Source organism: Pongo pygmaeus, chromosome 1 (assembly GCF_028885625.2).
Source record: "Pongo pygmaeus isolate AG05252 chromosome 1, NHGRI_mPonPyg2-v2.0_pri, whole genome shotgun sequence".
Lineage (NCBI taxonomy): Eukaryota > Metazoa > Chordata > Mammalia > Primates > Hominidae > Pongo > Pongo pygmaeus.
This window is the reverse complement of record NC_072373.2, coordinates 12,503,921-12,529,090: the sequence shown is the minus strand read 5'-3', so window position 1 is coordinate 12,529,090 and position 25,170 is coordinate 12,503,921. Positions and strand designations below refer to the sequence as shown.

Sequence of the window (25,170 nt, the reverse complement as noted above, 5' to 3'; positions counted from 1 at the left end):
CCGCTAACCAGCCGCTCTCAGAGCGTGGGTGGCAGGCGTGGTTCTGCGCCGGCCCGGCCGCTCCCCGCACGTTCCCGGAGGCCTCGGCGGAAGGTGTGCAGGCGGCCTCTGGGCGGCGGCTGCAGGGAAGACCGTGGAGGGGCCCGGCGCCCCTGTCCGCCCGCACGTGCTCGGGGCGGGGCGGGCTGGGGCCCGACGGGCGGGGCCGGGGGCGGTGGCGGCGGAGGCGCGGCCGGGCGGCCACGTGACGGGCGGCGCGGCTATTAAGCCGCGCTGCAGCTGCTGGCAGCCGGAGCTGGTGCTTCGCCCGAGACCCAGCGCCCAGGCGTGTCGCCCCGAGAGGATCCGCGCGAAGGTCACCCCGCGCCCGCCGCCCGCCGCCCGCAGCCCGCCGCCTCCGTGAGTCCGTTTGCCAGTCAGCCCGTGCGTCCGAGCCCCTCGCGCCCCGCCGCAGCCCCGGCCAACCGAGCGCCATGAACCAGATAGAGCCCGGCGTGCAGTACAACTACGTGTACGACGAGGATGAATACATGATCCAGGAGGAGGAGTGGGACCGCGACCTGCTCCTGGACCCGGCCTGGGAGAAGCAGCAGAGGAAGGTCAGCAGGGGCCCACGGGCCGCCCGCGCGTGGTGGGGCCGGGTCCCCCGCGGGGCTCCCGTGCGTGTGGCCGCGTGGCCTGGCGACTGGCGAGAGGGCGCTTTGTGGAGGTGCTGTGCTGTCCTGTGCCCTCGCAGCCCCGGGGGCCCCTTAGGAAAGAGGACACGTCTGGGGACAGGCAGGACACTGGGCGTCGTGTGTGTGCGCGCGCGCGCGCGTTAGCAGCATCGGAGTTACAGATGTGGTTCTGTTCCTCACACCAACCCGCGTTAGACCAGGATCTGAAGGGGTCTCTGGTCTGCTCCTGACCCCTTGAGTCTGTGACCTTGGCCTCCGAGTTATATTCTCCTGGCCTGTTTGTGTCCATTTACCCCAGCCTCTCTCTTCCCCATTGAAAGAAGCAAAAGAACATCAGCTTCATTGCAATTTCCACCGGGCTGCCCCTAGAGTCATGGAAAGTCATTTATTCAATCTTTTGGGTTCCTTGGAGAGGGATGTTGTATGAACACTAGACATTTACCGATAGTGACAATTATTTCACACTCTATTTATAGTTCATTGAGGTAAGCACACAGGGACGAAGGAGTCAGCCAGCTTCTAAAAGCTCCCTTCCCATTTTGATTGGCGCTCTCTGGGGGCCCAGTGGAACATTCCACTATTTCAAGGTTTCCTCTTGATCCTCTTGGCTGGAATAAATAGGGAATGCTCACCAGGAGGCTTAATCCCGCCTCTTACTTGACTAGGCAGGGAGCCTGGTTGGGTCAGGCATGACAACAGAGACCTGCCAACCCAACCTTAAGATAACAGGGTTATGGCAAAAGCCAAACGCTCTGAACTTTTTTCCACCTATTTTTCTGGGCATGGGGCAAGATAGATTTCCCTTCTAAGGGTCTGCTTTAAGTGGATAGCCTGTGGTGACCATAGTGTGTATGGGAATCTCTGTATAATTGGCACTGTAGCTGATTGTGCGATAGTATTTGGTGAATAGGGGTATGATGGTGGAGAACACACATCCCAAACTCCTCTCGCAGCAAACAGCGTTAGCTGGAAGGAGAGATGATTATCAAATAACCAAGCACTATTTTTATATAAGGATGTCTCTTGTCTACCCTCTCTCCTAAAGTACCATTTACCATTATTATTTTAAAGCTCTAATTTAGCTACATTTCAGTCTCTCCCCGAGTTTCTTAAGGCTTTTACCATCCCTACCTTTCTTAGAAAATGGGAGTAATAAATAGAAAAAACAAAACTTCAAGCCGTCTACTGTTGTTTAAAGGACTGATTGTGAAGGAAGTCCATGGCATGAGGATTACTAATGTGTCATCTGGACCAGCTGATGCATCATCCATCAGCACGAAGTTAAAAAGTGACTTTAATTTTTAGCAGTGAGTGTTTTTTTAAAAGAATTTCCCCAAATTTTGATTACTGCACTTTTCATGGGTTAAAAAAAAAGATAACTCCCGGGTCTTTGTTTTAAAAATTGCTTTCTTATGAGGAATTGTAAAATAGCTAAGGAATTGGACAGGTAGTCTGCGCATCATTTTTGAAAGTGATAGTCTAATCACAGTGCTTTCTGTTGCCTTTTTTTTTTTTAAGTAGAGTACAATAGCAGGATAGAGGTAATGACAGTTTCCAGAGGCCACATTGACATCCCTTCTGCCATATTTAATCTTTTAATATATTTGCAGTATTTTTGGATATATGGCTTTGAATTCTTTTAGGTTTGGGATTCCTATGTTGACTGTATTATTATAATTGCATAGCACTTGAAGTAAAGTTGATTATTTAAAAATAACATACTTCCTGATCCCAGTCCAAAATAATGTTAAAAAGTTTGATGTGAGGATTTTTTTTAAGATAGTTTGAATGTTGTACATGCTTGGGGGGCAAAAACTACATTAGGACAGATCTAGAAGATTCTCTATTTCTACTTTTGGTGTAGACCCTGCTCAAGTCAGTAAAATAATATTGAACTGTGAGCTCAGTGCAGCCAGAGCAGTGGCCTCTATTTATGTCCTATGAGACAAACTGCTGGAACCGGACAAGAGTAAAATGCCATTGTTTCTATTGTGGGCTACCTTCTCCACACTTGCCATTTCAGTGATATGCTGGGTATGAGAGCTGTCAACAGATGCTGGTAGCACATGATGACGTCCGTGGCGTTATAATGGATGTGATGCCTAATTATATCTACAGTTCAGAGAGTCTCATGGGCTATGGTAATCCTTGCTCTGTGGTGTGGAAGGAAAGCCTTGCTGTAGAAGGACTTTATAAAAGTGTAATGTGTTTTATAAGAGAAGGGAATCCAGAAGATAGTGGGTTTAGCATGAGTGTGAATAGGCATTTCAACGTGTCTACCTTCTCTTTCAAAAGTGTGTTAGGAAGAGTGTGTTACACACAAGAGTGTGTTAATAGGGTTAGGAATATTTATATTTTCTATAAAGAAGTATTTTAATTCATACAACTCAAGGGTAGAAGAAAAATGCCTGCAGTATTACAGATGTGAGATATATATATATGTATACACACATACATATATTTTATATATATATAATGTATAACGTTTAGAGACAGGATTTTGCTCTGTTGCCCAGGCTGGAGTACAGTGGCATGATAATAGCTCACTGCAGCCTTGACCTCCTGGGCTCAAGTGACCTCCATGACTTCAAGGCATGCACCACCACGCATGACTAATTTTTTTATTTTAAAAACTTTTTTGTAGAGACAGGGTCTCACTGTGTTGCCCAGGCTGGTCTTGAACTCCTGGCCGTTCCCCCACCTTGGCTTCCTAAAGTGCTGATACTAAGGATACGAGCCACCATGCTCAGCCCCAGATACAACATTTTAAGACACTGAAATGCTGAGGCACACTCTTGGAATTAGAATGTTTTACCATATAGAACACAGTTTAGGGATATGAATTTCTAAGTAAATTGGGACCTCTTCAGTGGACTGTTGAAACTTTTAGAGTGTTGGCGTCTAGAAGTAAACGTCTCCTGGAACCAAGGAACACATTGAGCTTGTACCTCAACTGAAGCCTAATTGGGAGGTGACTTGTCAGAGCAGCAATGCTGAATATGTTTGCTATCTTCACAAGCTCAGGGCGCTGTCCTTAACTGTACTGGGAGGCTAGAGCAGACCTTTTAAGGAAACGAAATATGTGTCGATACGTAAAGGGTCCTTATGTCCATAATCGGTCCATGGCTTGATGATCGATAAACTTTTCTAAGTGTTCTAATTGTTTTTAATAGTCCCTAAAGAAATTCAGATTCTTCTGCACTCCTCACAGTTGAGATGACTGGATTCACCTTGGAGCACCTCCTGTCAGTCTGGCATTTAGGCGAATGTGTTGCCATGTTGGGTCAGGCAGCCTGGCAGGATGCGTGTACAGAGGCAGCCGCCCACAGGGTCCGGATTAAATAGAGAGCCTGGGAGCCTTCGAGTTGCTCCTGCCCTTGTTCTGTGGGCAGCAGCTGCTGATTTAGAGCACAAGGTGAAGGCTCTTCCTGCCTAATGACACATACTCTTGCATGAATTTTTCCTAGGAGAAAAGGCACTAATTGTTTGTTCCAACGATTAACAGAAAGCTTGTGACATTTCTCAGATTCATGAGACCCAGATGAGTTGAAGCTCTGCCTGGTACTTGACTACAGTTAAATCACTAAATGTTTCAAGTCTCAATTTCTTCACCTAGAAAATGAAGATAAATATCTGTCTTTCTTAACTCACAGGGTTTTTTGTCTGGATCAAATGGTTAAACTGTTTTATGGTGAAGGGGCTTTGTACATTGTAAAGTGATCTGTAAATGTTCAAATATTATTATCCTTGTGTGCCGAATATTTGTTAATCAGCACTGCGCTTAGACTTGTGAGGGACTTGTGAGCATGAGATTTGGCCCTTGGTGACCTTGATGTACTTTGAAAATTGTGGGGAAATACACATAACGGAAAATTTATCATTTTAATCATAAGTGTACAATTCAGTGGCGTTACATCTATTCACATTATTGTGCAACAATCACCACTATGTGTCTCCAGAACTTTTCCATCATCTCACATTGAAACTCTGTACCCATTAAAAACTAGCTTCCCATTCCCCCCTCCTCTGGTGTACTTTTTGTTTGTTTGTTTGTTTGTTTGTTTTTTGAGACGGAGTCTTGCTCTGTCACCCAGGTTGGAGTGCAGTGGTGTGATCTCAGTTCACTGCAACCTCCATCTCCCGGGTTCAAGCAGTTCTCCTGCCTCAGCCTTACAGTAGCTGGGATTACAGGTGCTGGGTAGCTGGAATTACAGCTGGCTAATTTTTGTATTTTTAGTAGAGACGGGGTTTTACTGTGTTAGCCAGGATGGTCTCCCATCTCCTGACCTTGTGATCTGCCCGCCTCGGCCCCCCAAAGTGCTGGGATTACAGGCATGAGCCACTGCACCCAGCCTGGTGTACTTTTAAAGATAGGATTTATACACTGGAACACTTGGAACATAAGAAATTTTTTAATAATAAGTGCATATTTAACAAGAAATTGTTTAATAATAAGTGCAAGAATAAAAGTTAACCAGGTGTAGTGGCTCATGCCTGTAATCCCAGCACTTTGAGAGGCCAAAGTAGGAAGATTGCTTGAGCCTAGGAGTTTGAGACCGGCCTGGGCAACGCAGCAAGACCCCGTCTCTGCAAAAAAAATAAAAAATTTAGCCAGGCGTGGTGGTGCACAACTGTAATCCTACCTACTTGGGAGGGTGAGGCCAGAGGATCATTTGAGCCCAGGAGTTTGAGGTTGCCATGAGCTGTGATCGTGCCACTGCACTCCAGCCTGGGCAACAGAGCAAGACCCCATCTCAAAAAATAAAAAAATAATAAGTGTAATATAATAAGTGTTTTCCTTTGGCACTATCAAAGCACCCTTGCATCCCTTCACTCACCCTTTCATCAAGAGATAGGAGAAGTTCAAAGGTAAGAGTATAGAAAGAGAAAGTAACTAAGGTGGCCAGACCAGGACTCAGGTCTCCCAAAGCCTAGCTCTGTATCGGATATGTGTGTGGCTCATGGTGTGTTTGTGTACGTGTGATAGGGAGATAATACCTGATGCTAAAGATGCATATTCAAACTTAGAAAGTTGGATCCACAAAAAAGGGCCAGGTTATAGGGGGCCTGGGATGCTAAGGTGAGTGCAGACTTTATTCTCCAAGACATTCAGAGCTCCAGAGGTTTTTTGAGCCGGGAAGACCCATGCTTACAGAACTAGTATTGTTGGCGGGATAAATCTGAGTGGACAAGGGCCTGAGGCTGGGGGGCCCAGGCAAAAGCCCATTATGGGACCATCCAGATAAAGTGGTGAGGATTAGAACAAGGGGGCTGTTAGAAGCAATGGTGAGGAAGGCATCAATTTGAGAGTGATCAGGAGGGATTATATGAAGTATTAAATAACCACATGTTGTTCCACAGTAGGCTATGGTATAAATCCAATTAAGTAGATATGATCCTCCCCATTAGAGCTCCTGGACTTTAATGTCAAGACAGTGGTATTGACAAGTAACAACCAAACTAATGAGGAGAGTCTGTTTATCCACTGGGAGATTGTGTCTGGATAAGAAGTTAAGTATTTACAGGATGTGTCATTATTCCGTGCAGGGAAAGGAGCTACCGTTCTGAGGTGGCAAATCCGGTGTCCATGTGGCCGTTGCTAGGAGGGAGGGGTGGAATTGTAGATAGTCTTTGAGAGCAGAGAAAGTTCTTAATGGGCAGAAGTGTCAAGGAAGAGGTTAAAGGCAGAGTCTTGTGTGGGCACTAAGAAGCCTCTGCACTCAGAGGGACTGTAATAAATATACATGTGGTTTGCTATGGAGAATCACAGGTGCAGGAGTTCTGAGGCACAAAAAACACTCTTTGCCTTTACATCCTATTTGGGACACCGTGATGTGTCCCGGGGTTGCCCTAGGCCTTCAGCCACATTCACCAGGTAAGAAACTTCAGCCCATTATAAGATTTTCCGGGAGTGTGGGAGGAGGAATATAACTCTTAGCGGGGAAACTTAATTAACGCAGCCTCAGAAAACTGTCAGAAAGCACCGCAGTCGGTTGCTGCAGCTGGGAGACACCTACAGAAAAGGCGCAGTTCTGGAGTGGGTGAGGGTGCTACCATGATGAGCAGAGGAGCTCACACGGAATGCGTTGGAGGACAGTCAGAATCCTACCGCCGTTTCCCTGGGAACGGCACTTAAGTCTTCCAGAAAGAACAGAAAGCAGAGATTGGGGGAGAAGCTTGCAAACTACTATGCTAGACAAATTTCAAAGGAAGGAAAACCTGAAGTGCAAGAATTTGGCCTTTCTGAAGAAGACTGGGGAGAATTTTTGGTACAAACGTCTGAACACATGCACACACACACACACACACACACACACACAGTTTTCTAGATTGGAAACTAGAAGGTGTTTTTACCTGCAACCCTAGTGAGGATTTGGCAAACATTTTTGTAGTCCTAGGGACCAGCAGAGAGAGTTGATGACACCACCATGGCCTTTAAGGAGCTTACAGCCTAGTTCAAGAGACAGGAGTGGTCTGTGAGAAGCACAGAGGAGGGGCATCTGCTTCAGCCAGGCTGGTGTAAGGAAGGTGTTTTCAAAGCCAAAGGTGTTTCAAACCCTCCTGATTGGTTCCCCTTCATGGTGAATGGAAATGTCTTTCTCCCAGGCACCCAAGCCAGAAACCTGGGTGTTCCCCTTGCCGCCTCCTCCTCTCCCACACCACGGCCGTTGGGTCACCATCACCCATGGAGTCCTCTGGACCCTGCCTCTTCCCCTCCCTGTGTGCTCCAAGGCCTTCAGGCTTTCCGCCTTCCCTGCGGAGATGAGGGTGGTGGCCTCCCTTTTTGTCACCCTTCCAAGGGTCATGCTCGTCTGCTGGCTTTTCTCCAAGACCCTGCCAAAAATGATCTTAATAAGACACAAGCCTGGTTGTGATATTTTCCTGATTCAAGTGCCTCTGTGGTTCTTTGTTGCCTTCAGGAGAGAGTTCAAGCCTCTTATGGTGGTTCGTGAGGCCAGGCCTGAACTAGCCCCATCGTCTGTTCATTCACCACCCCAGTATCCCTGCTGCAGGTTTTTAAAGATCTCATGTCCCTGATTGCCTGTCACTGTGTCTGACTCGAGCCCTTCTCTCTTCCATAGACCCTCCCTCCTCCACCTATCTTAGTAGTACCTCCTTCTGCAGCTGCTGCACTGAGAGGCCTGCCTTCTACAGCAGGGGTCACCTGATGCTCTGTCTCCCCAACAAGGGCTGTGAGCAGTAGCTCTTCTCTGTAGGTGCCTGTGCCTCATTGGACTCACACAGAGTCTGCACTGACATTTTTTTTTCTTTTCTTTTCTTTTTTTTTTTTTTTTTTTTGAGACGGAGTTTCACTGTTGTTGCCCAGGCTGGAGTGCAATGGCACAATCTCGGCTCACCACAACCTCCGCCTTCCAGGTTCAAGTGATTCTCTTGCCTCAGCCTCCTGAGTAGCTGGGATTACAGGCATTTGCCACCAGGCCTGGCTAATTTTTTTTGTTTTTAGTAGAGACGGGGTTTCTCCATGTTGACCAGGCTGGTCTTGAACTCCAGACTTCAAGTGATCTACCCGCCTCGACCTCACAAAGTGCTGGGGTTACAGGTGTGAGCCACCACGCCTGGCCCACTCTGACATTTATTGAATGAAGAAATTATGAATCATTTCTAAAAAACATTTAGTACAATTACTTTTTAAATTAAAAAAACTTTCATTTTAACAATTAAAATCTTTTTTGACAGTCTTTATGACTTTTTGAGCTCTGAATGTGTTAACTCCCAACTCATACTCATTTAATGCTTTTTAAAAATGTTCTCTTGAAGTATTTTCTCAGGTCCCCAAAAAGAGTTCCCTGACTTGATTTTTATTGTAAGTCTGAGCTGTCAAGGCCAGGTGTGGTGGCTCATGCTTATATTCCCAGCACTTTGGGAGGCTGAGGCAAGGCTGTCTCTTGAGGCTAGGAGTTAGAGACTGGCCTGGGCAACATAGAGAGACCTTGTCTCTACAAAAAAATTAAAAAATTAGCCGGGTATGGTGGCGTGTGCTTGTAGTTTTAGCTACTTGGGAGGCTCAAGTGAGAGGATTGCTTGAGCTCAGAAGTTTGAGGCTGCAGTGAGCTATGATGGCACCACTGCACTCCCGCTCTGGGTGACAGAGTGAGAAATAAGCTTCTCATTAAAAAATGTTCAGGCTGGGCACAGTGTCTCATGCCTGTAATCCCAGCCCTTTGGGAGGCCGAGGCAGGCGAATCACATGAGGCCAGGAGTTTGAGACCAGCCTGGCCAACACAGCGAAACCCAGTCTCTACGAAAAATACAAAAAAAAAAAAAAAAATAGCTCAGTGTGGTGATGCCCGCCCATAATCCCAGCCACTTGGGAGGCTGAGGCATGAGAATCACTTGAACCTGGGAGGCAGAGGCTGCAGTGAGCCAAGATCATGCCACTGCACGCCAGCCTGGGAGACAGAGTGAGACTGTCTCAAAAAAAAAAAAAGTTAAGAGATGGGCTATGTCTGGAAAAAAAAAAAAAAAAAAGAACATAAATAATTGGAATTTAGAGCTTTTAGAATTGAAAAAATAATTATACAGATTTATGTATATCATAATAAAATTTGTCACCATATTTATGAGAAAAAGTTCTGGTAACCTGAACTTGATTTGAAATGAGTTTTTTTTTTCCCCCCAGATTGAAAACCTTCACCCACTTAATAAAGAAAATTTCAAGTTCATTTATGATTCAGAGAAGTATGAATTTAAATATGTTTTTGTATAGAAAACATGGGGAAAATTTTTTTGAAGATGGAGTGTGCTTCACAGTGCTGGAATTGCAAAATGGAGACAAGATGGCAAGTGATTCTGTGGTCCTGGGCAAGAACTGGCATATGCAGTCTTCATACATGCCAAGTCCTAGACCAAGAAGTTGGCATAACTTTGATTTGTCTTATTTGTTTTTGCTAGGGGGTAAATGTGTTGGTCATAGTCTTTAGAAATTACTATACACTGAAAATATATTCTTATTAGTATCCATTACAACCTTTTCATAAAAAGCCATGCTATCTTAGAAAAAACCTGTATTTTATTAGTGATTGTGAGAACCAAATGCGCAAATAGGTGAATATGAGATTGTTTTGGGGCCAGGCGCAGTGGCTTAAGCCTATAATCCCAGCACTTTGGGAGGCCGAGGCAGGTGGATCACCTCAGGTCAGGAGTTCAAGACCAGCCTGGCCAACATGGTGAAACCCCATCTCTATTAAAAATATAAAAATTAGCCGGGTGTGGTGGTGGGTGCCTGTAATCCCAGCTACTCGGGAGGCTGAGGCAGGAGACTCACTGCAATTGGAGTGAGTGAGCTGCACTCACAGCTGGAGTGCAGTGAGATCGTGCCACTGCACTCCAGCTTGGGTGACAGAGCAAGACTCTGTCTCAAAAAAAAAAAAAAAGATTGTTTTGGGGGAATGGGAGCAGTATTTAATATGAAGCTATGATTGAGTTTTGCAGAGGTAGTTATAAGTGAGATTGCAAAGACAAATCAAGAAATCCTATCTTCTAAAGTCATGTGGAGTCTTTAAGTTATTTTGTTATAGTCAAACAAGATATGAAGATGACAATTACTTTTAGAAGGTAGGTAATCTCATTGCTGTTTATGAGGATTTTAAGATAATTTATATATAAGATAGAATCATATGAAATACTTGATGCTGACCATTTTGACCTCCAAAAATTACAGTCTCTTTATTTCAACTCAAACAACTTTACTGCTGTTGTCCCACTATTTTTTTTTTTTTTTTTTTTTTTTTTTTGAGACAGAGTCTTGCTCTGTCGCCAGGCTGGAGTGCAGTGGCGCGATCTCGACTCATTGCGACCTCTGCCTCCTGGGTTCAAGCGATTCTCCTACCTCAGCCTCCTGAGTAGCTGAGACTACAGGCACGCACCACCATGCCTGGCTAATTTTTGTATTTTTAGTAGAGATGGGGTTTCACCATGTTAGCCAGGATGGTCTCGATCTCGACCTTGTGATCCGTCCACCTTGGCCTCCCAAAGTGCTGGGATTACAGGCGTGAGCTGCCATGCCCAGCTGTTGTTGTCCCACTATATTTGATGCCCTTGACCAATACCAGAAAATAGCCAGGCTGTAAAACTGAATTCAATCATTTCTAGCCTTATCTCTAATGTCTTTGGTATTCATTTGTAAAAGTAAAGGGGCTCTTGAGTTTTGTAGAAGTTAAAAATGTGGGCTTTGAAGCCAGGTACAGCAACCTGGTGAAACCCCATCTCTACAAAAATACATAAGTCAGCCAGGTGTGCCAGGTGTGTTGGTGTGGGCCTGTATGCGCAGCTACTCAGGAGGATGGCTTGAGCCAGGGGGTTGAGGCTGCAGTGAGCTGTGATTACATCATTGTACTCCAGCCTGGGCAACAGAGCAAGACCCTGTCTCAAAAAAAAAAAAAAAAATGGGGAATTTGGATTGAGGACTTGATATCCAATGAATAAAAGGAGAAAAGTCAAGGCTGGAGATTTAGGTATGGAAGTTATCTACATATGCAATGGCTGCAACTCTGAGGGGGTAAGTGGAAGAGAATCTACCCAGAAGGCACTAAAGTGAGCTAAGAATAGAGGACTCCTAGAGGAAGCAGTGTTGGGAACTGAACATGGAAGTCTTGCTTTTCTGGATGAAAACATCATGTATTAGACAACTTGGAACCACCTGAACTGTCAAGATGTCTTTGATTTTCTTTCTAGAGAAATCTCACCTTGGTGTTCTATTGGAACTTTGCCAGTTGGCTTGAATCTGGCATTTAAGTTGGTTTAGTTACTGGAACAGAAACCAGCGCTTTGGTGCTGTGGAATGCAGTATCTTTTAGCTCATGAGACAAGTTCTTTTTTTTGAGACAGAGTCTTGCTCTGTCACCCAGGCTGGAGTGCAATGGCACGATCTTGGCTCAATACAACTTTCGCCTCCCAGGTTCAAGCCTCCTGCCTCAGCCTCCTGAACAGCTGGGATTACAGGCACTCGCCATCATGCCTGGCTAATTTTTGTATTTTTTTTTTTTTTTTTAGCAGAGACAAGGTTTCACCATGTTCGTCAGGCTGGTCTTGAGCTCCTGACCTCAGGTGATCCACCCGCCGTGACCTCCCAAAGTGCTGGGATTACAGGCATGAGCCACCGCACCCGACCCAGACAAGTTATATTTTCAAAGGAAGCAAAAAACTGTATGAATTTACTCATGGTGGGTGTGCTCAAGTCTGCGACATAAAATTCTTCTGCACTCAGAATGGTCAATGATAGGCTTTGCTAAAGAAGGCTTTATTGAACATTTGTAAGATGCCTGAAAAAAAAAAAAAGATGTAGAATTAAACTCTAAGGTAGGACTTCCTTTTTCAGTTGTATCATTTATAGAATTAAGGAAATGAATTATTGTTCTCATTTAGATGTTTTGTTTTCAGGTTTTAAAACATATTATAGATGTTTCGGGTGTCAGAAAGAACAGTCATGAAAATCATGGAAGACATATAGAAAACTGTAATCCACTTAGAGATTACGTGTAGAGGGTAATATTTTTCTGTTTTGAAACAAACACATTTTTGAGGGGAGGCAGGTATTCAGGTGATCAGATTAGAAAAATACAAACCATGTGTTTTGTGTTTTATAGACTGTAATATTTCTATTCTGTTATTGTAATTTTATGAAATATGAGGTGGCTGATTATTTTATTGCATACTTTGGTCTTTCATGTTAGAATTTGGAGCAGAGGATGTTGTCATTTTTTTCAGTCTAACGCTAAAGCCAAAAAATATTCCAATCAGACAGTAAAAGTGGTAATATATGGATTTTTATCAGTGAATTAAAAAATGAGAGATTTTCACATATTATTCCTAGTATCCCAAATGATTTGCTGAAGAAGACAGAGAAACAACTATTATTGAGAAATTCCAGGCACTGTTTTAACCTTATATATGATTTTACGGGATCTTCACAACCATTTTGAAAGGTGAATATTATCTTCATTATTTTAGCTAGGCTCAAGTTAAGTGAGTTGCCCAGCAGTGGTTGAGGGTGGGGAAGTGGTAGCCGGAAAATGCACACAGAATTTTGTCTAATGTATGTAGAAATAGCTCTCTCTTATAATTTAAATTTTATAAATATGGAGATACTAATTATTTTATTGCATATTTTTGGTCTGAAAGTGGTAGAGCTAGATGTCAGATCCAGGCTGCTTAACTGTAAGAGGCTTGATTTTTATCACTAAACTTCATCTGTTTTTGTTGCTTTCTGCTCAGATTTGTAACCAACCCAGAGCAGAAGCCTGGGATTCAGTATTTCTGATTTTCCACTTACAAACCTCCTACCTTTGTGGAAGGGCATATGTGTGTGTGTGAATTTTTTCATTTCTAAACTGGTACAACTGGGAATGTCTGATAACAGTGAGAAAACGGAACTTTGAGGCATGGTCCATATTGTCATTCCAAGATTTTCCCCAAGTCAAGCTTTAGGAGTTGCCTTGTCCAACAGAAATACCAAAGTAGCAGGGAAGGGGCCACAGGAGAAGTCAGCTAAACCTCTCAAGAGTTTTAGGGGCCGTCCCATGAAGGGCACATTATCGGAGTGAATGCTGGCATGTCTGACGCACTTCCAAAAGAAGCCAGAGCTCAGGATGCCTGAGATACTGAGTCAACTCCCTTTTGGAACTAGAAAATGAGACTTTCAGAGGCAGGAGCATAGATTAGAGTTATCCTCCTACGGGTGCCGTGTCTTTATCTACAGGAATGCCCTCTCAGATCAGAGCTCCACAGGGACTGAGCCTAGCATGTTTTGAAATGGCAGTACTGAGAACTCACTTTGCAATTAAAAAAAATCCTGTTTATTTAAAGTTTTATTATGGGAAATTTTAAACATACCCCAAAGCAGAGAGAATATAATGAATCTCTCTGTATCCAGTAGGCCGAGGAATAACCAAGCTTCATGAATAGGTGATGACTAAAAGGAAAATAAGTTTGAATGGTTAATAAAAACTTTGCTATGAAAGAAACTGGCATGAAGTAAAACTGTGAAGTAGGCTGATGAGTACTGCTCGTTGCTTTACCCTGTTTCAAAATCCTCTTTCCCAAGGCCCCCTACTTCCCACAGCTGCCTCTAGCCACCTGGGACTGCTTCACCCTGTACACCACCCCCAGACCCCACATTCTCCTTATGATTTTTCATGCACTTATTGTCATCATTGTCTATGCCTAAAAATGAAAGATTCCCAAGACATGCCTTTCTAGGGATCGCTGATATTTTTATTTTATTATTTTATTTTATTTATCTTATTTTTGAGGCGGAGTCTCTCTCTATAGCCCAGACTGGAGTGCAGTGGCACCATCTCGGCTCACTGCAACTTCTGCCTCCCAGGTTCAAGCCATTCTCCTGCCTCCACCTCCTGGGTTCAAGCCATTCTCCTGCCTCAGCCTCCCGAGTAGCTGGAATTACAGGCATGCACCACCACACCCAGCTAATTGTCACTGATATTTTTAAAGGTGACTTTTCTGAGACAATAACCCGGTTGTCTAATTCCAGTGAATTTCAGGCTCAGTGGAAGATGGGGAGGCCTGTATATGTGGGTGGCTTACCACAGTGCCCAGGTATGAAGTCAGTACTGGTAGTGTGTTTACTGTGTGTGAGGCACACCCCTCTCCTCGTACTGCACCCTGATCTTATAAACTGACCCTCATCCCTATCAGGTTTATTGAGATGAGTCCTCTCTTAGCTCCACTGACCATTGCTGTTACTGCTTTGAGTGATAAGCCTGACTTTGAGACAGGAGGTGGGAACAATGTCTGAGGATGCTGAATTTGATACTTCTGCATCTGTATTTCCTCCGCCACCCCCGGAGTACAGCCAGAGGAAGGAGCAGAACAGACATTGAAAAGGTTCTTGGGGAAAGGTTATTTTTAGGGGCCATCTTGCCAAGACTGGCAAAGGTTATTTTTAGGGGCCGTCTTGCCAAGACTGCTTCCAGGGAATTTATTTAGACACAGCAGGCCCCTGCCCTGTTAGAGAGGTGAATTCCCACATACTGGGAATGTTCTGGGTAGCCCCAGAAAAGCGCTGGGGGGGCTTTCATTTTAACCCTGAAAGATGAGAGATGGTGTGAGGAGCAGCACAGTAGCCGGTGACCTTGGGCAAGTCACTTCGTCTCTCAGGACCTCTGTTCCTTATGAAATGAACTGACACCAAGGTGGCTGGAGTAATTTCAGAGGTAGGGTGACCCTACCTCCAGGTTTGTCCAGGACAATCCCAGTTTGTGGCTTTTGTCCCAGAGGAATTATAAATAGCACCTCCTTTGACTCTCAGAAGTGGCCCAGTTTAGACTACAAACTTTGGTCTCCCTGTTCTGAGGACATACACAGGCAGCCTCATGGAAGGTTAAAATCATATTGACACCCAAGTGATTGTTTTTTTCCCCAAGTAATTTATACATAGGGTAGTAATGCCTTTCCTGAAAGTGCTGGCCTATTTCTGGAACTTTAAAAATGTAAACATTGGTGAAGTGAGATTTTTAATACTTTGAGATATATGTATATGTATCTCATATATAGTCTAGTAATTCTGAATCTTTTAATTCATAAATGTTTTAGAAGACCAAGCTTTGTAGAAAACTGTGAGAGTGAGCCCTGTGACTGGAGGGCTGTGGGGCCACCAGCCCGGCTGAGTCCTCCTGCGGGCAAGGTTGCCCTCTGAAATGGGGGTCGCTGTTATACTTTTGGTTTTGTGTTATATGCTATGTATATGGTTTTATAAATATCATATATACTTATACTTTAGACAGTTTGATATTAATATGGGCCAGGCATTAATGACACTTATTTTACACATCTGCAAAACTAAGAGTTAAACCTTATTTAACGATCTGGACCAGTTACCAAAGTCCTGTCTGTAGATTTGCTCTTTTGACAGTATGTCTTTTCTGAAAATTATAAGAATTTATTTCCATGTTTAGGCACTTGAAAATCTAGCAGTGAAATGGGGACAAATGTATTTACTGTGTGATAAATTATGTTGAATAGAACATGTTCCCTTATTTCTATAATGAGACACAGGTAGGGCTGTCACCATGAGAGACCTTTAAGGACTTGGTAGGGAAGCAGGAAAAATCATGTCAGAAATGCCTGATGTGTGACAGTGAGTTCTATTGCTGTAACTGGTATCTGGGTAACTGGATATTAAGGACTCTAAAGGATTTCTATTCTGCAGTCCTAGGATAGGGCAGTGTGTACCCTTTCCAGTAGGATTTTAAAATGTGATGTCAAAACAGGGATTTGAATGTGAAGCTGTAAAAAAGTCTTGAAGTAGCGCTTCATTGAGCAAAATTAACTTCAGAACTCTAGGATTGCTGGATTGGATCCAAGTTAAGTGGTTTTTTCCCCCTCCATTAGGAATATGGACGATTAGTGAAGTAAAGCTAGCCGGCATCATTACAGACAACTAGGGAAGGGCAAAGAAAATAACTTAGAAATCTAGGCTAACGAATGTTTATGCTGTCCTGAATTATTGTTTAAAGATATGTATTTAAATAATTGCATAAGAAATACCTGTTTATTGTAGAATATTTAGGAAATATTACATTTTAAAATTAGAAGTTTTTAAATATTAAAAAAGTCACAACCTGGAGAAAACAAGTGTGTACATTTTGCCAAGTGCCTACTAGTTCACTTTATGCTATAGTCTAGAAGCATCTATTTATGTATTTTATACTCTAATATGCTGTGGTCTGAAATGGCTCTGGATGTAAAGACTTTATTACCCATTTTCCTGAACACCAGTCAGCAGGAGCCCTGGGGAAGAACTCTTGGTGGAGGAAATCCCAGCTTGGTTCCCTCCGGTGTGGAGTTGGCAGGAACACTGGAAATGCCCAGCTTCTCTGTTTTTATTGCATATGTTAATCAGAGTTTTCCCCATATGTAGGGGAAAGCTATAGCTGTACCTGACTGTGGGCTGTTCCTTACTTAGAATTGTTCTCTGGTCTGGGACAGCAATGCAGAGAATATGGTGTATTATAGAGAGCTGTTTCATTCTAAATGAATGCTTGCATCTCTGTGTGTAGGCAGCCATTTATTTGGGTCCCTGAAAATAGTAGCAGTATGGTGAACTTAAATTAAAGAATATTTATTTTGCTGTCTGTGTAGTACAAGCTGCTTCCCCAGTTGCCGGATGGGTTGAGAGGAGAATCATCAGTGTGCTTTTCTTTTAGCTTGAATTCATCCCTAAGAAGAGAATGAGGAAAGTACAATAAATGCTGCTGCTGCTGCCTAAAACTGAGCAACAGTTGGGTCTGCCCTGTCACAGAGCCACATCTTGCACGTAATTACCCAGGCTCCAAGGGAACAAGTTATTTTGAGAAGCACAGCTCAGGATCAATCAGATGTAATGCTGTTTGTTGGGAGCCTTAATATGGTTACTTACCAGAAAGTCCTCAAAGGAATTCTCCACGTAGTTTGTGCCAGCCTGGGGGAGGCAGGTGTGACCCCACACAACATTCAGCTAGTGGCTAAGTCAGGCTCCTGGCTTAGAAAATCTTGAAGCTCAGATGACCAGGCACCAATAGCTTTCATGCGTTCCTTTGGGCCTACTACCTTTTTTTTTTTTTTTTTTTTTTTTTTTGCCTTTTAGAGCAAACATGTCTTAGACTTTGATTCTAAAGATAATTTGGTTAGTTTAACATATGCTTCTAGCCCTAAAATAGTTTGGGAAGAATCTTCATATTTCTAGTCTTAACTCTTGAATTTAACAGTTAAAAGGTGGGGGGAGGGTTTCATCAGGATCATTTGCTAACCCTCATTTAGGAGAGAGAATGCTCTTTTTTTTTTTTAAAATAATTAAAATCTTGTTTCAAGAATTTTAAAACGCCCTTAGAATTAATGTAGAGCTAGATTGAATTGCAAACTAGCTTCAGGAATCCACAGCTCCGAATGTTTGGTGACCTTGTTATGTTGCTTCACTCTAATTTGAGGATTAAAGAGAGGTAGAGATAAGTAATTGCAGCTGAAAAATCAGAATTAGGAGACTGAGTGTTAAGGACTTCTGCAAATGGTAATAAAATGTTTGTAGGAAATTTTCTTAAGCAGGAAGGAAATTAACAGATGGAAATACTTTAGCTTCTTGATAAATGTAAGATCTTTATGAAATAGGAAAAATGCTAAATAATTCAACCCAAATTTAGTATTATTTATGGTGATCAGGATAAGAGAGAACATGAGGATGCATATGGAGTTTTAAATGTAGAATTTGACATGGAAAAGGAACTGCCTTAAGCTTCAACTTAAGACAGTCGTTAGTTTCACAGGACAAGGGAAGCATACTGTAATTAGAGATCAACATATGATGGACGTCAGTTCTGTGTATCATTCTTGTGTATTAATCACTCTCTGTCTTCATGGAAGTTGAGTGTGGAAAAAACTCAAACTGTTTTTTCTCTTCTCACACCGCAACAATCAACCCAGAAGACTTCTGTGACCAAATGTGTGTGGTCTCCTCCCGCTTTCAGCCACCCGGTACACCAAGCAGGCAATCCGTACGCTAGCTGGGTGTACTCCAGTGTATTTGATTCTGACACTGTCCGTTTGGTGATTGCATCAGATCCCACAGGTTGAGGGCTCAGTCCCGCAAGACTGCCCCCCTTCAGACACCATCTCAAGTCCAGGCCTCCAGAACTAATGACCAACCAACTTAAAATTGGGGTTCTCATGCCTCTTTGGGTTTGATCAATTTGCTAGAGCAGCTCACAGAACTCAAGGAAACAGGTACTTAGATTTACTGGCTTATGATACGGGAGATGTAAAAGGATACTGATGAGGAGATGCATAGGGTGAGGTATGGGGGGAAGGGGTGCAGAGCTTCTGTGCCCTTCCCAGCAGGTCACCCTCCGGGAACCTCCATGTGTTCAGTTACCTGGAAGCTCTCCAAACTCCATCCTCGTGGGCTTTTGAAGGAGACCTCACTGGATAGGCATAATTGAAGCTTGGAGAACCACAGGGAAATGTGATTGGGCAAAAAGGCTGTGATCTAATACTAATAGGCTGAGCGGAAATCCCGCAAGGCCTGCCTGTTCAGACTCTTCTTAGCCTCTCTGTGCAGCCTCCTTTCTCCCAGGTTTGTGGCAGGACTTCTTCTGAAATGAGGGTCTTATGACCTACAGTCAGATAAGGTAGGTCAGATCATTGCTTTATGGCCAGCTCCAAGCCAGAAAGGCAAGGGAAAATCAGAGTCCCTCTAGGGAAAGCCTCCTTCTGAGGCCTGAGCCACCCTAACATGACAGCAAAAGACTGTAACAAGGGCTATGAGAGTTATGAGCCAGGAACAATGGACAAAACATATATATATACCTGTGTGCGTATAAATATATATATATATAATATCACAGAAACTAATAAAATTTGTATCAGAAAATGAATATTTTAGCTTATTGGAATGTTGGACTCTTCTTAGAAGAAAGACCCAGAAAATATTAAAATACAGTTCTAAAAAGTAGAATCATGACTCTCGTACAAATATAAAGATGAATATTTAAAGATGTTCTCCAACTCATTAATGAGAAAACTGGTAAGCCATTACAACCAGTCCAAAAGAGCATCCAAAGAGTAAGACACATTTGTGGAGTGGGAGTGAAATGAATGTGCACATGGAGGGGCCCTTTTTTCTGTGGGAGGAGGAGTGTCCCTCTACTTTGATTTATTTGAATGTCTGTAGACAGAATTATTTTGCATTGCTATCAGTTGTCTGTGACCTGTAGATTTGTAGAAGAGCCTAGAAGGGCTCCTTATGGACAATGCACAAGTTTCCCATTGGAGCATAGATTTTTCCCTGTATGAAGTCGCCTTATCAGGCATTTCACCTTTCCAAATTCCATAGTTTCCATCCTTTCTGGAAGTTATGGGGGTGATTCCATATATCGGAGAGGTCATTCCCCAAACCAGTATTAGTCGGGGCTAGATTTGGCTTTGTTGAAAACCCTGAAAAGAGTGTTTCCTGTTATACAGTCTCAGAGCTTAGTGTCTTTCTTTCTGTATTTTGAATAGCCCATGGACTAAATGGAAATCAGTGTTGTGAGCCTGGCAGTGGAAGCCTGAAATTTGTGGTGCAGAATTTGATTAAAACCAGATCTGGATAAGACAGTCTTTTCAAGTGCTGGGAGAACCATCTTTAACCTCTCCACTTAAAGTGTCATCCATTAGCCTGATTCTATTTTTAGGTATCCTCAGCTGTGAGGTTGCCTGTTATTTTTGCAAGGTATTTTCTTTTTTTTTTTCTTGGCAAGATTATAGAATCTTTCTTAACATTTAAGGATTCTGTAGTTAAGTTTGATATGATAATAATAAATTTTAAAAACCTGGAACTTGAGCAGATACACATTTTTAGCTTCTCAGGTTTCTTTTTATTAAAAAAAAATGTTGACTTCTATCCTCTTTGATTGGTTCCAGAAAGTCTGACAAATGGATCTTATTCAACAAATAGTTACTGAATGCCACTGTCCAGAGCCCAAAACAAAGATCCCTGCTTCTCTGTGTGTCACTTTCACCAGCATTTCTTAGAATGTTCAAATGGTGGTGGTCATGGTGCCTTGGAAAATGCTTGAGTTGTTTGTGAGCTTTCCTACCCTTTAATTTGAGATCATTAGATATACAATGGCATTGGGTAGAAAGAGACTCTGAATCCTGCATACAGGCAGAGTTTGTCGGGGAGAATCGACAGAACAAAAGGCTACCTCTCTTTCTTTCTCTTACCTTGTCTTTGGGTATGTATCAGTGTATATATCAGTGTCTATATCAATGTAACTGGAACTCAAGCTATTATTTTACTCACTACTTTTGATGGTAAAAACTGCAATTACTTTTGCACCAACCTAATAAAAGCAGCTTTTTGATACTGTTGAAGTTCCACTTTATTTATAACTGAGATCATCACAGTTTAAACTTGGAAGTATTGAAAACTTTAATAGGTACAGGCTCTGTGTGTGCAAATGCAGGTACACCTGCTGGGTGCTGGGTTTTCTGAGTGATGGCAGAGGTGAATAAGGCAGGATTAGAGACTACCTTGTGTTGGGTTGTTTGATTAATAATATGTATGCATACAGATAAGTAACAGCCTGGGAAACTGGTTGTGGGTCTTCCTTTTGCAATGGAAAGCAATGGGATTTGCCTTTTTACAAGAGTTAATTTTAAGGCTCTTTGGACCTGGTGTATTATGAACCAAGTCATGATTCAAATGTCACCCATTATTTTAATTGTCCCTTAATAATAAGTTTATTTCAATTGCGTGGGCAATATTTTTGCCCCCTATAGGTAAAAAAGGATGTTCTAAACACTTTCTAACCAGAGGAAATGAAGATATGTTAATGATGCTCTTTGCTCTCCAGCAGGGGTATGAATACTTGTGATGAATCTGGAAAAGATGAAGAATTGGCAGGGTTCTGGATTCTTAGATCACAGACCTTCTTGCACCCCTTTTCTTTCTGCAGCAACATTCCATGAATTGTGCTAAGCAACAGCATGTTTTTCCTTAGTTATTGGAGGCGGAATATCTCCTATGCTCAAGTAGGCTTAAATCGTGACTATAGGCTGTCTTTATTTTTCTGAGCAATCTCGCCCTACCTGAGTAAGATTTTAGAATGATTTAATTCTCTTTCAGTTTAAACCCCACGGCACCACTCAAGTTTCTTGGAATTGCCGTCACTGATTGCTCTTCTTTGTATTTTTATGGCACATAGAAATGTTTCCTAGTCTCTTATAATCCATCGTACCTCACAGCAAACTAATTGAGTTAGATTCATAGTGCTTTTCTTTTCTTTCTTTTCTTTTTTTTTTTTGAGATGGAGTCTCACTCTATCACCCAGGCTGGAGTGCAGTGGCACCATCTTGGCTCACTGCAACCTCCGCCTCCTGGGTTCAAGCAATTCTTCTGCCTCAGCCTCCCGAGTAGCTGGAACTACCGGCGCAAGACACCATGCCCGGCTAATTTTTGTATTTTTAGTAGAGACAGGGTGTCACCATATTGGCCAGGCTGGTCTCGAACTCCTAGACCTCGTGATCCACCCGCCTCGGCCTTCCAAAGTGCTGGGATTACAGGCGTGAGCCACCGCACTCGGCCATCATAGTGCGTTTCTTGGGGGAGGGAACAAGCCACAGAGAGAAGAGCCGACTTATCCACACTAGACGCTAAGCTGGACACGAAGCCAGGGTTCAGATTTAAGGGCTGTGTTTTTTTAGGGATTGCTGAACTGAGCTGTTGCATACCATGTTATCTAATAGGACCTTGGAGACCAAGCAGAGATTCGTGGGCAGAGAATAAAAGGGCTGCTGCATAGCTAGATGCCTAGTTATGTAAGTTATGAGAACATTAAGGCCTCGAATGGACTTCCAGGACATCCTGATAATTGATTGTAGCACAAGCAAAATCCTTGGGATTAACACACTCATTTACATAATCCTTACTTTGATTAAATTTTTAAAATTTTGTGTAGATAGTTGAAAGGTGTATCTGAGTACTTGGCAACATTGAAGATTTGGAGGGATATTTTCAAAGTCATGATTATTCAGTTTTCGTTATGCCGAATGGTTAGTCACCACTGTGAGTGGCTTCTGGATCTAGAGAACTTCCTTGATGTTAATGTAGACTTTCTTGATTTTAGTGTAGATGCCAACACTCTCTAAATGTTTTTCAAGATGGCTGAGTGTCTGAACATTTAAATGTAAGGTTGCTGCTGGTGATTCTGGGGCGGCTCATTGGTTGAGATGTTACTGCATCCAGTGCAGTTCGTGTGATGTATGTACCTTTTGGGCCTTGCTGGCTGGGGAGATTGAGACGCTCTGTAGTGAACCAGTATGTTCTGCTCCACGCAGATTGCAGGACTTTTTGCCCTCACAGACGGTTAGGCCACCTATTCTCTATGAGGGCAGAGCCTCCTTTCTTAAGGGTAAAGCTGAAATTGCACTGGAGAGATGGCTTTGACCTTTCTCTTCCACTTTAGTCCGTGATTTTTACAACATATGCAGCTTTCCAGAGCCTCCTTACTTTTCTAATATTTAGAAAGAACCAGGAAACTGATTAGAGGTAATCTTGGCAAATTGGGAATTTGTGAAGTGGAAAAGAACACTATTAAAGTGATTGCTATAAATAAAAAAATAAATGGAGCATTTTTAGAACAGCAGTTTAACAGAGTTGTGGTTTCCAATGGTTTCCGGTAGTTTCACACGAGAGGGTGTTCAGAACCCTCGTGACACACAGGTAGTGTTGGCCGGCCTCTTTCTTCTCCTCGCAGTGATCTTTTGAACTATTTCATAAAGCTGATCATGACAAATGACTGTATATATGTACATATATGTGTATATATATATATAGCTGGGAAAGAATCAGGATGTGAAGGACAAATAATTGCATGGTGTCAGAGTCAGAAATACAATTCGAGTTCTGAGCCATGACTGCAGGCTGGACCGAGCTCTGCCTGTCCTCTGTGCCCCATCTCGGGGACCACTGCTGCTATAGCTGGGGCTTGGTTGTCCCACCCCACAGGATGCAGGTTGTGATGAGTGTTGGGGAAGGCTTGGAATTGACCGAGCAGACCTCTTGATGTCTCAGCTCCCTGAGGAAAGTAAATGATATGCAACTTCAACAGAGAACACTCAGCAGCACCCCAGACCATTTTTCACCTGACAGACAATGCTGTCTTATAATTGGTAGGTTTAAAAGCTACGTGTTCTTCAGGCCTGCTCACCCCTGAGTTTTCTGCTGTGCCCGGGTATCCCAGTCCTCAGCAGACTCTGGTTCATTTCATTCAGAAAAGCCCTGTGTCTGGGATGAGTTTCCATTTTAGGAAATGTGATCTGAAATGATTATTTTATGTAATTATTACTAAAGAAAAAGCTAGTTAAAGAAGTATAAAGGAAATGTATAGATATGTTGCCTTTTTTTTTTTTTTTTTTGGAGAAAATGGAATGATGAAGGTTGAACAGATAGTTTTACAGAAGCCAGCCCAGGCTTAGAACCGTACTGCTAAAAGAATTAATAATTCACTGAAAAGTGAAATGGACTGATATTCAGGGAACCATGTCAGACTCATGATTGATTTTTCAGGTCCCCGACTGTGTACCTAGGTAATAATCTCTTCTAGGTAAAATTGTGCATATGCGTAGTCAAAGAGGATGATGTAAATAAATCACATTTTTCACTCATTTTGATTAAAAGACTTTTCCTACCTTTACCTTAGGGAATGTAGGTTGATGTGACTATAGGCTTCATTAACTTAAAAAGAAATAAAATACAAATGCATAGCGATTGAATAACACTGGTTTGTCTCAACAATTCAGTAAGGACATGCACATTTTCTTTTTGCCGTTAAGCACATTGTGCTGATTGTCCTGTTACATAATTTCACTTTGAGAAAAGCAATACTCTTGTAGTTCCCATGGATTAGGGACTTTGCTAGCAAGTCCTCCAAGCCATTGAATGAGACTGACAATTGTAGCCAGCAAATGCTTCTGGAAAACCCCTTCAACTGATATTTCCTCAACCACCATGTTTTGGAGGTTGAGGAACATCCTCTGGGTCTCCAGATCAGGGGCTCACAAACCCCGGACTGTGGACTGGTACTGGTCCATGACCTGTTAGGAACCGGGCTGCACAGCAGGAGGTGAGCAGCGGATGACCAAGTGAGCAGAAGCTGCTCCCCATGGCCCGAATTACCACCTGAGCTCTGCCTCCTGTCAGATCAGCGGCAGCATCAGATTCTCATAGGAGTGCAAACCCTACTGTGAACTGTGTGTGCCAGAAATCTACGTTGTGCACTCTTTATGAGAATCAAATGCCTGATGATCTGAGGTGGAACAGTTTCAACCTGAAACCATCCCCCTTCCCTACCCCCCCATCCGTGGAAAAATTGTCTTCCACGAAACCGGTCCCTGGTGCCAAAAAAGTTGGGGACCACTGTTCTAGATCATGTTCAGGAATATAATGGAGGCAGAGACTGCTGATCATTTGAGTATCCTTCATTCCTTACACATGAAAGCATCTGCATGACTCCAAGGCACAGGAACGTGGTGCCCAGGAGAGTTTCCATCTGCATCCAGGGAAGGCCTGTATAGCCAGTGGAGAGCATCTGCACCCACAGACTGCACACCCTGGCCAGGGACTCACTGGTTGCAATTCTTTATGTTTAGGAAAGAGATCCTAATATTTGTTCCAGCTGTCTAAGGAATATACATAGTGAGACTGTCTTCCACCGCATTTCCATCTATAGAACACTGTTGAATACTGTTTTCCTTAGCTTTGTCTTAACTTCTGTGGTGGGTGGTAAGGACTAGAAACATGTCTTTTTATTTTTTATTTTTATTTTTTTTGCGACAGAGGCTCACTCTGTTGCCTAAGCTGGAGTGCAGTGGCACCATCTTGGCTCACTGCAGCCTCCGCCTCCTGGGTTCAAGCGATTCTTGCCTCAGTCTCCTGAGTAGCTGAGATTACAGGCATGCGCCACCATGCCAGGCTAAGTTTTTATATTTTTAGTAGAGGTGG

At 43.1% G+C, this 25,170-nt stretch overlaps 1 protein-coding gene across 2 annotated transcripts in view; it reads left to right on the top strand.

Moving 5' to 3' along the window:
* The first annotated feature begins 263 nt into the window (after positions 1-263).
* The window catches only part of ACTN2 (actinin alpha 2), a 76,267-nt gene continuing 51,360 nt past the window's right edge, over positions 264-25,170 (top strand). For both annotated transcript variants that reach the window (XM_054470873.2, XM_054470946.2), the window contains exon 1: positions 264-599. In XM_054470873.2, the coding sequence (XP_054326848.1) occupies positions 474-599 (126 nt within the window). In that variant the 5' untranslated portion in view covers positions 264-473. The remainder of the gene's footprint in view (positions 600-25,170) is intronic.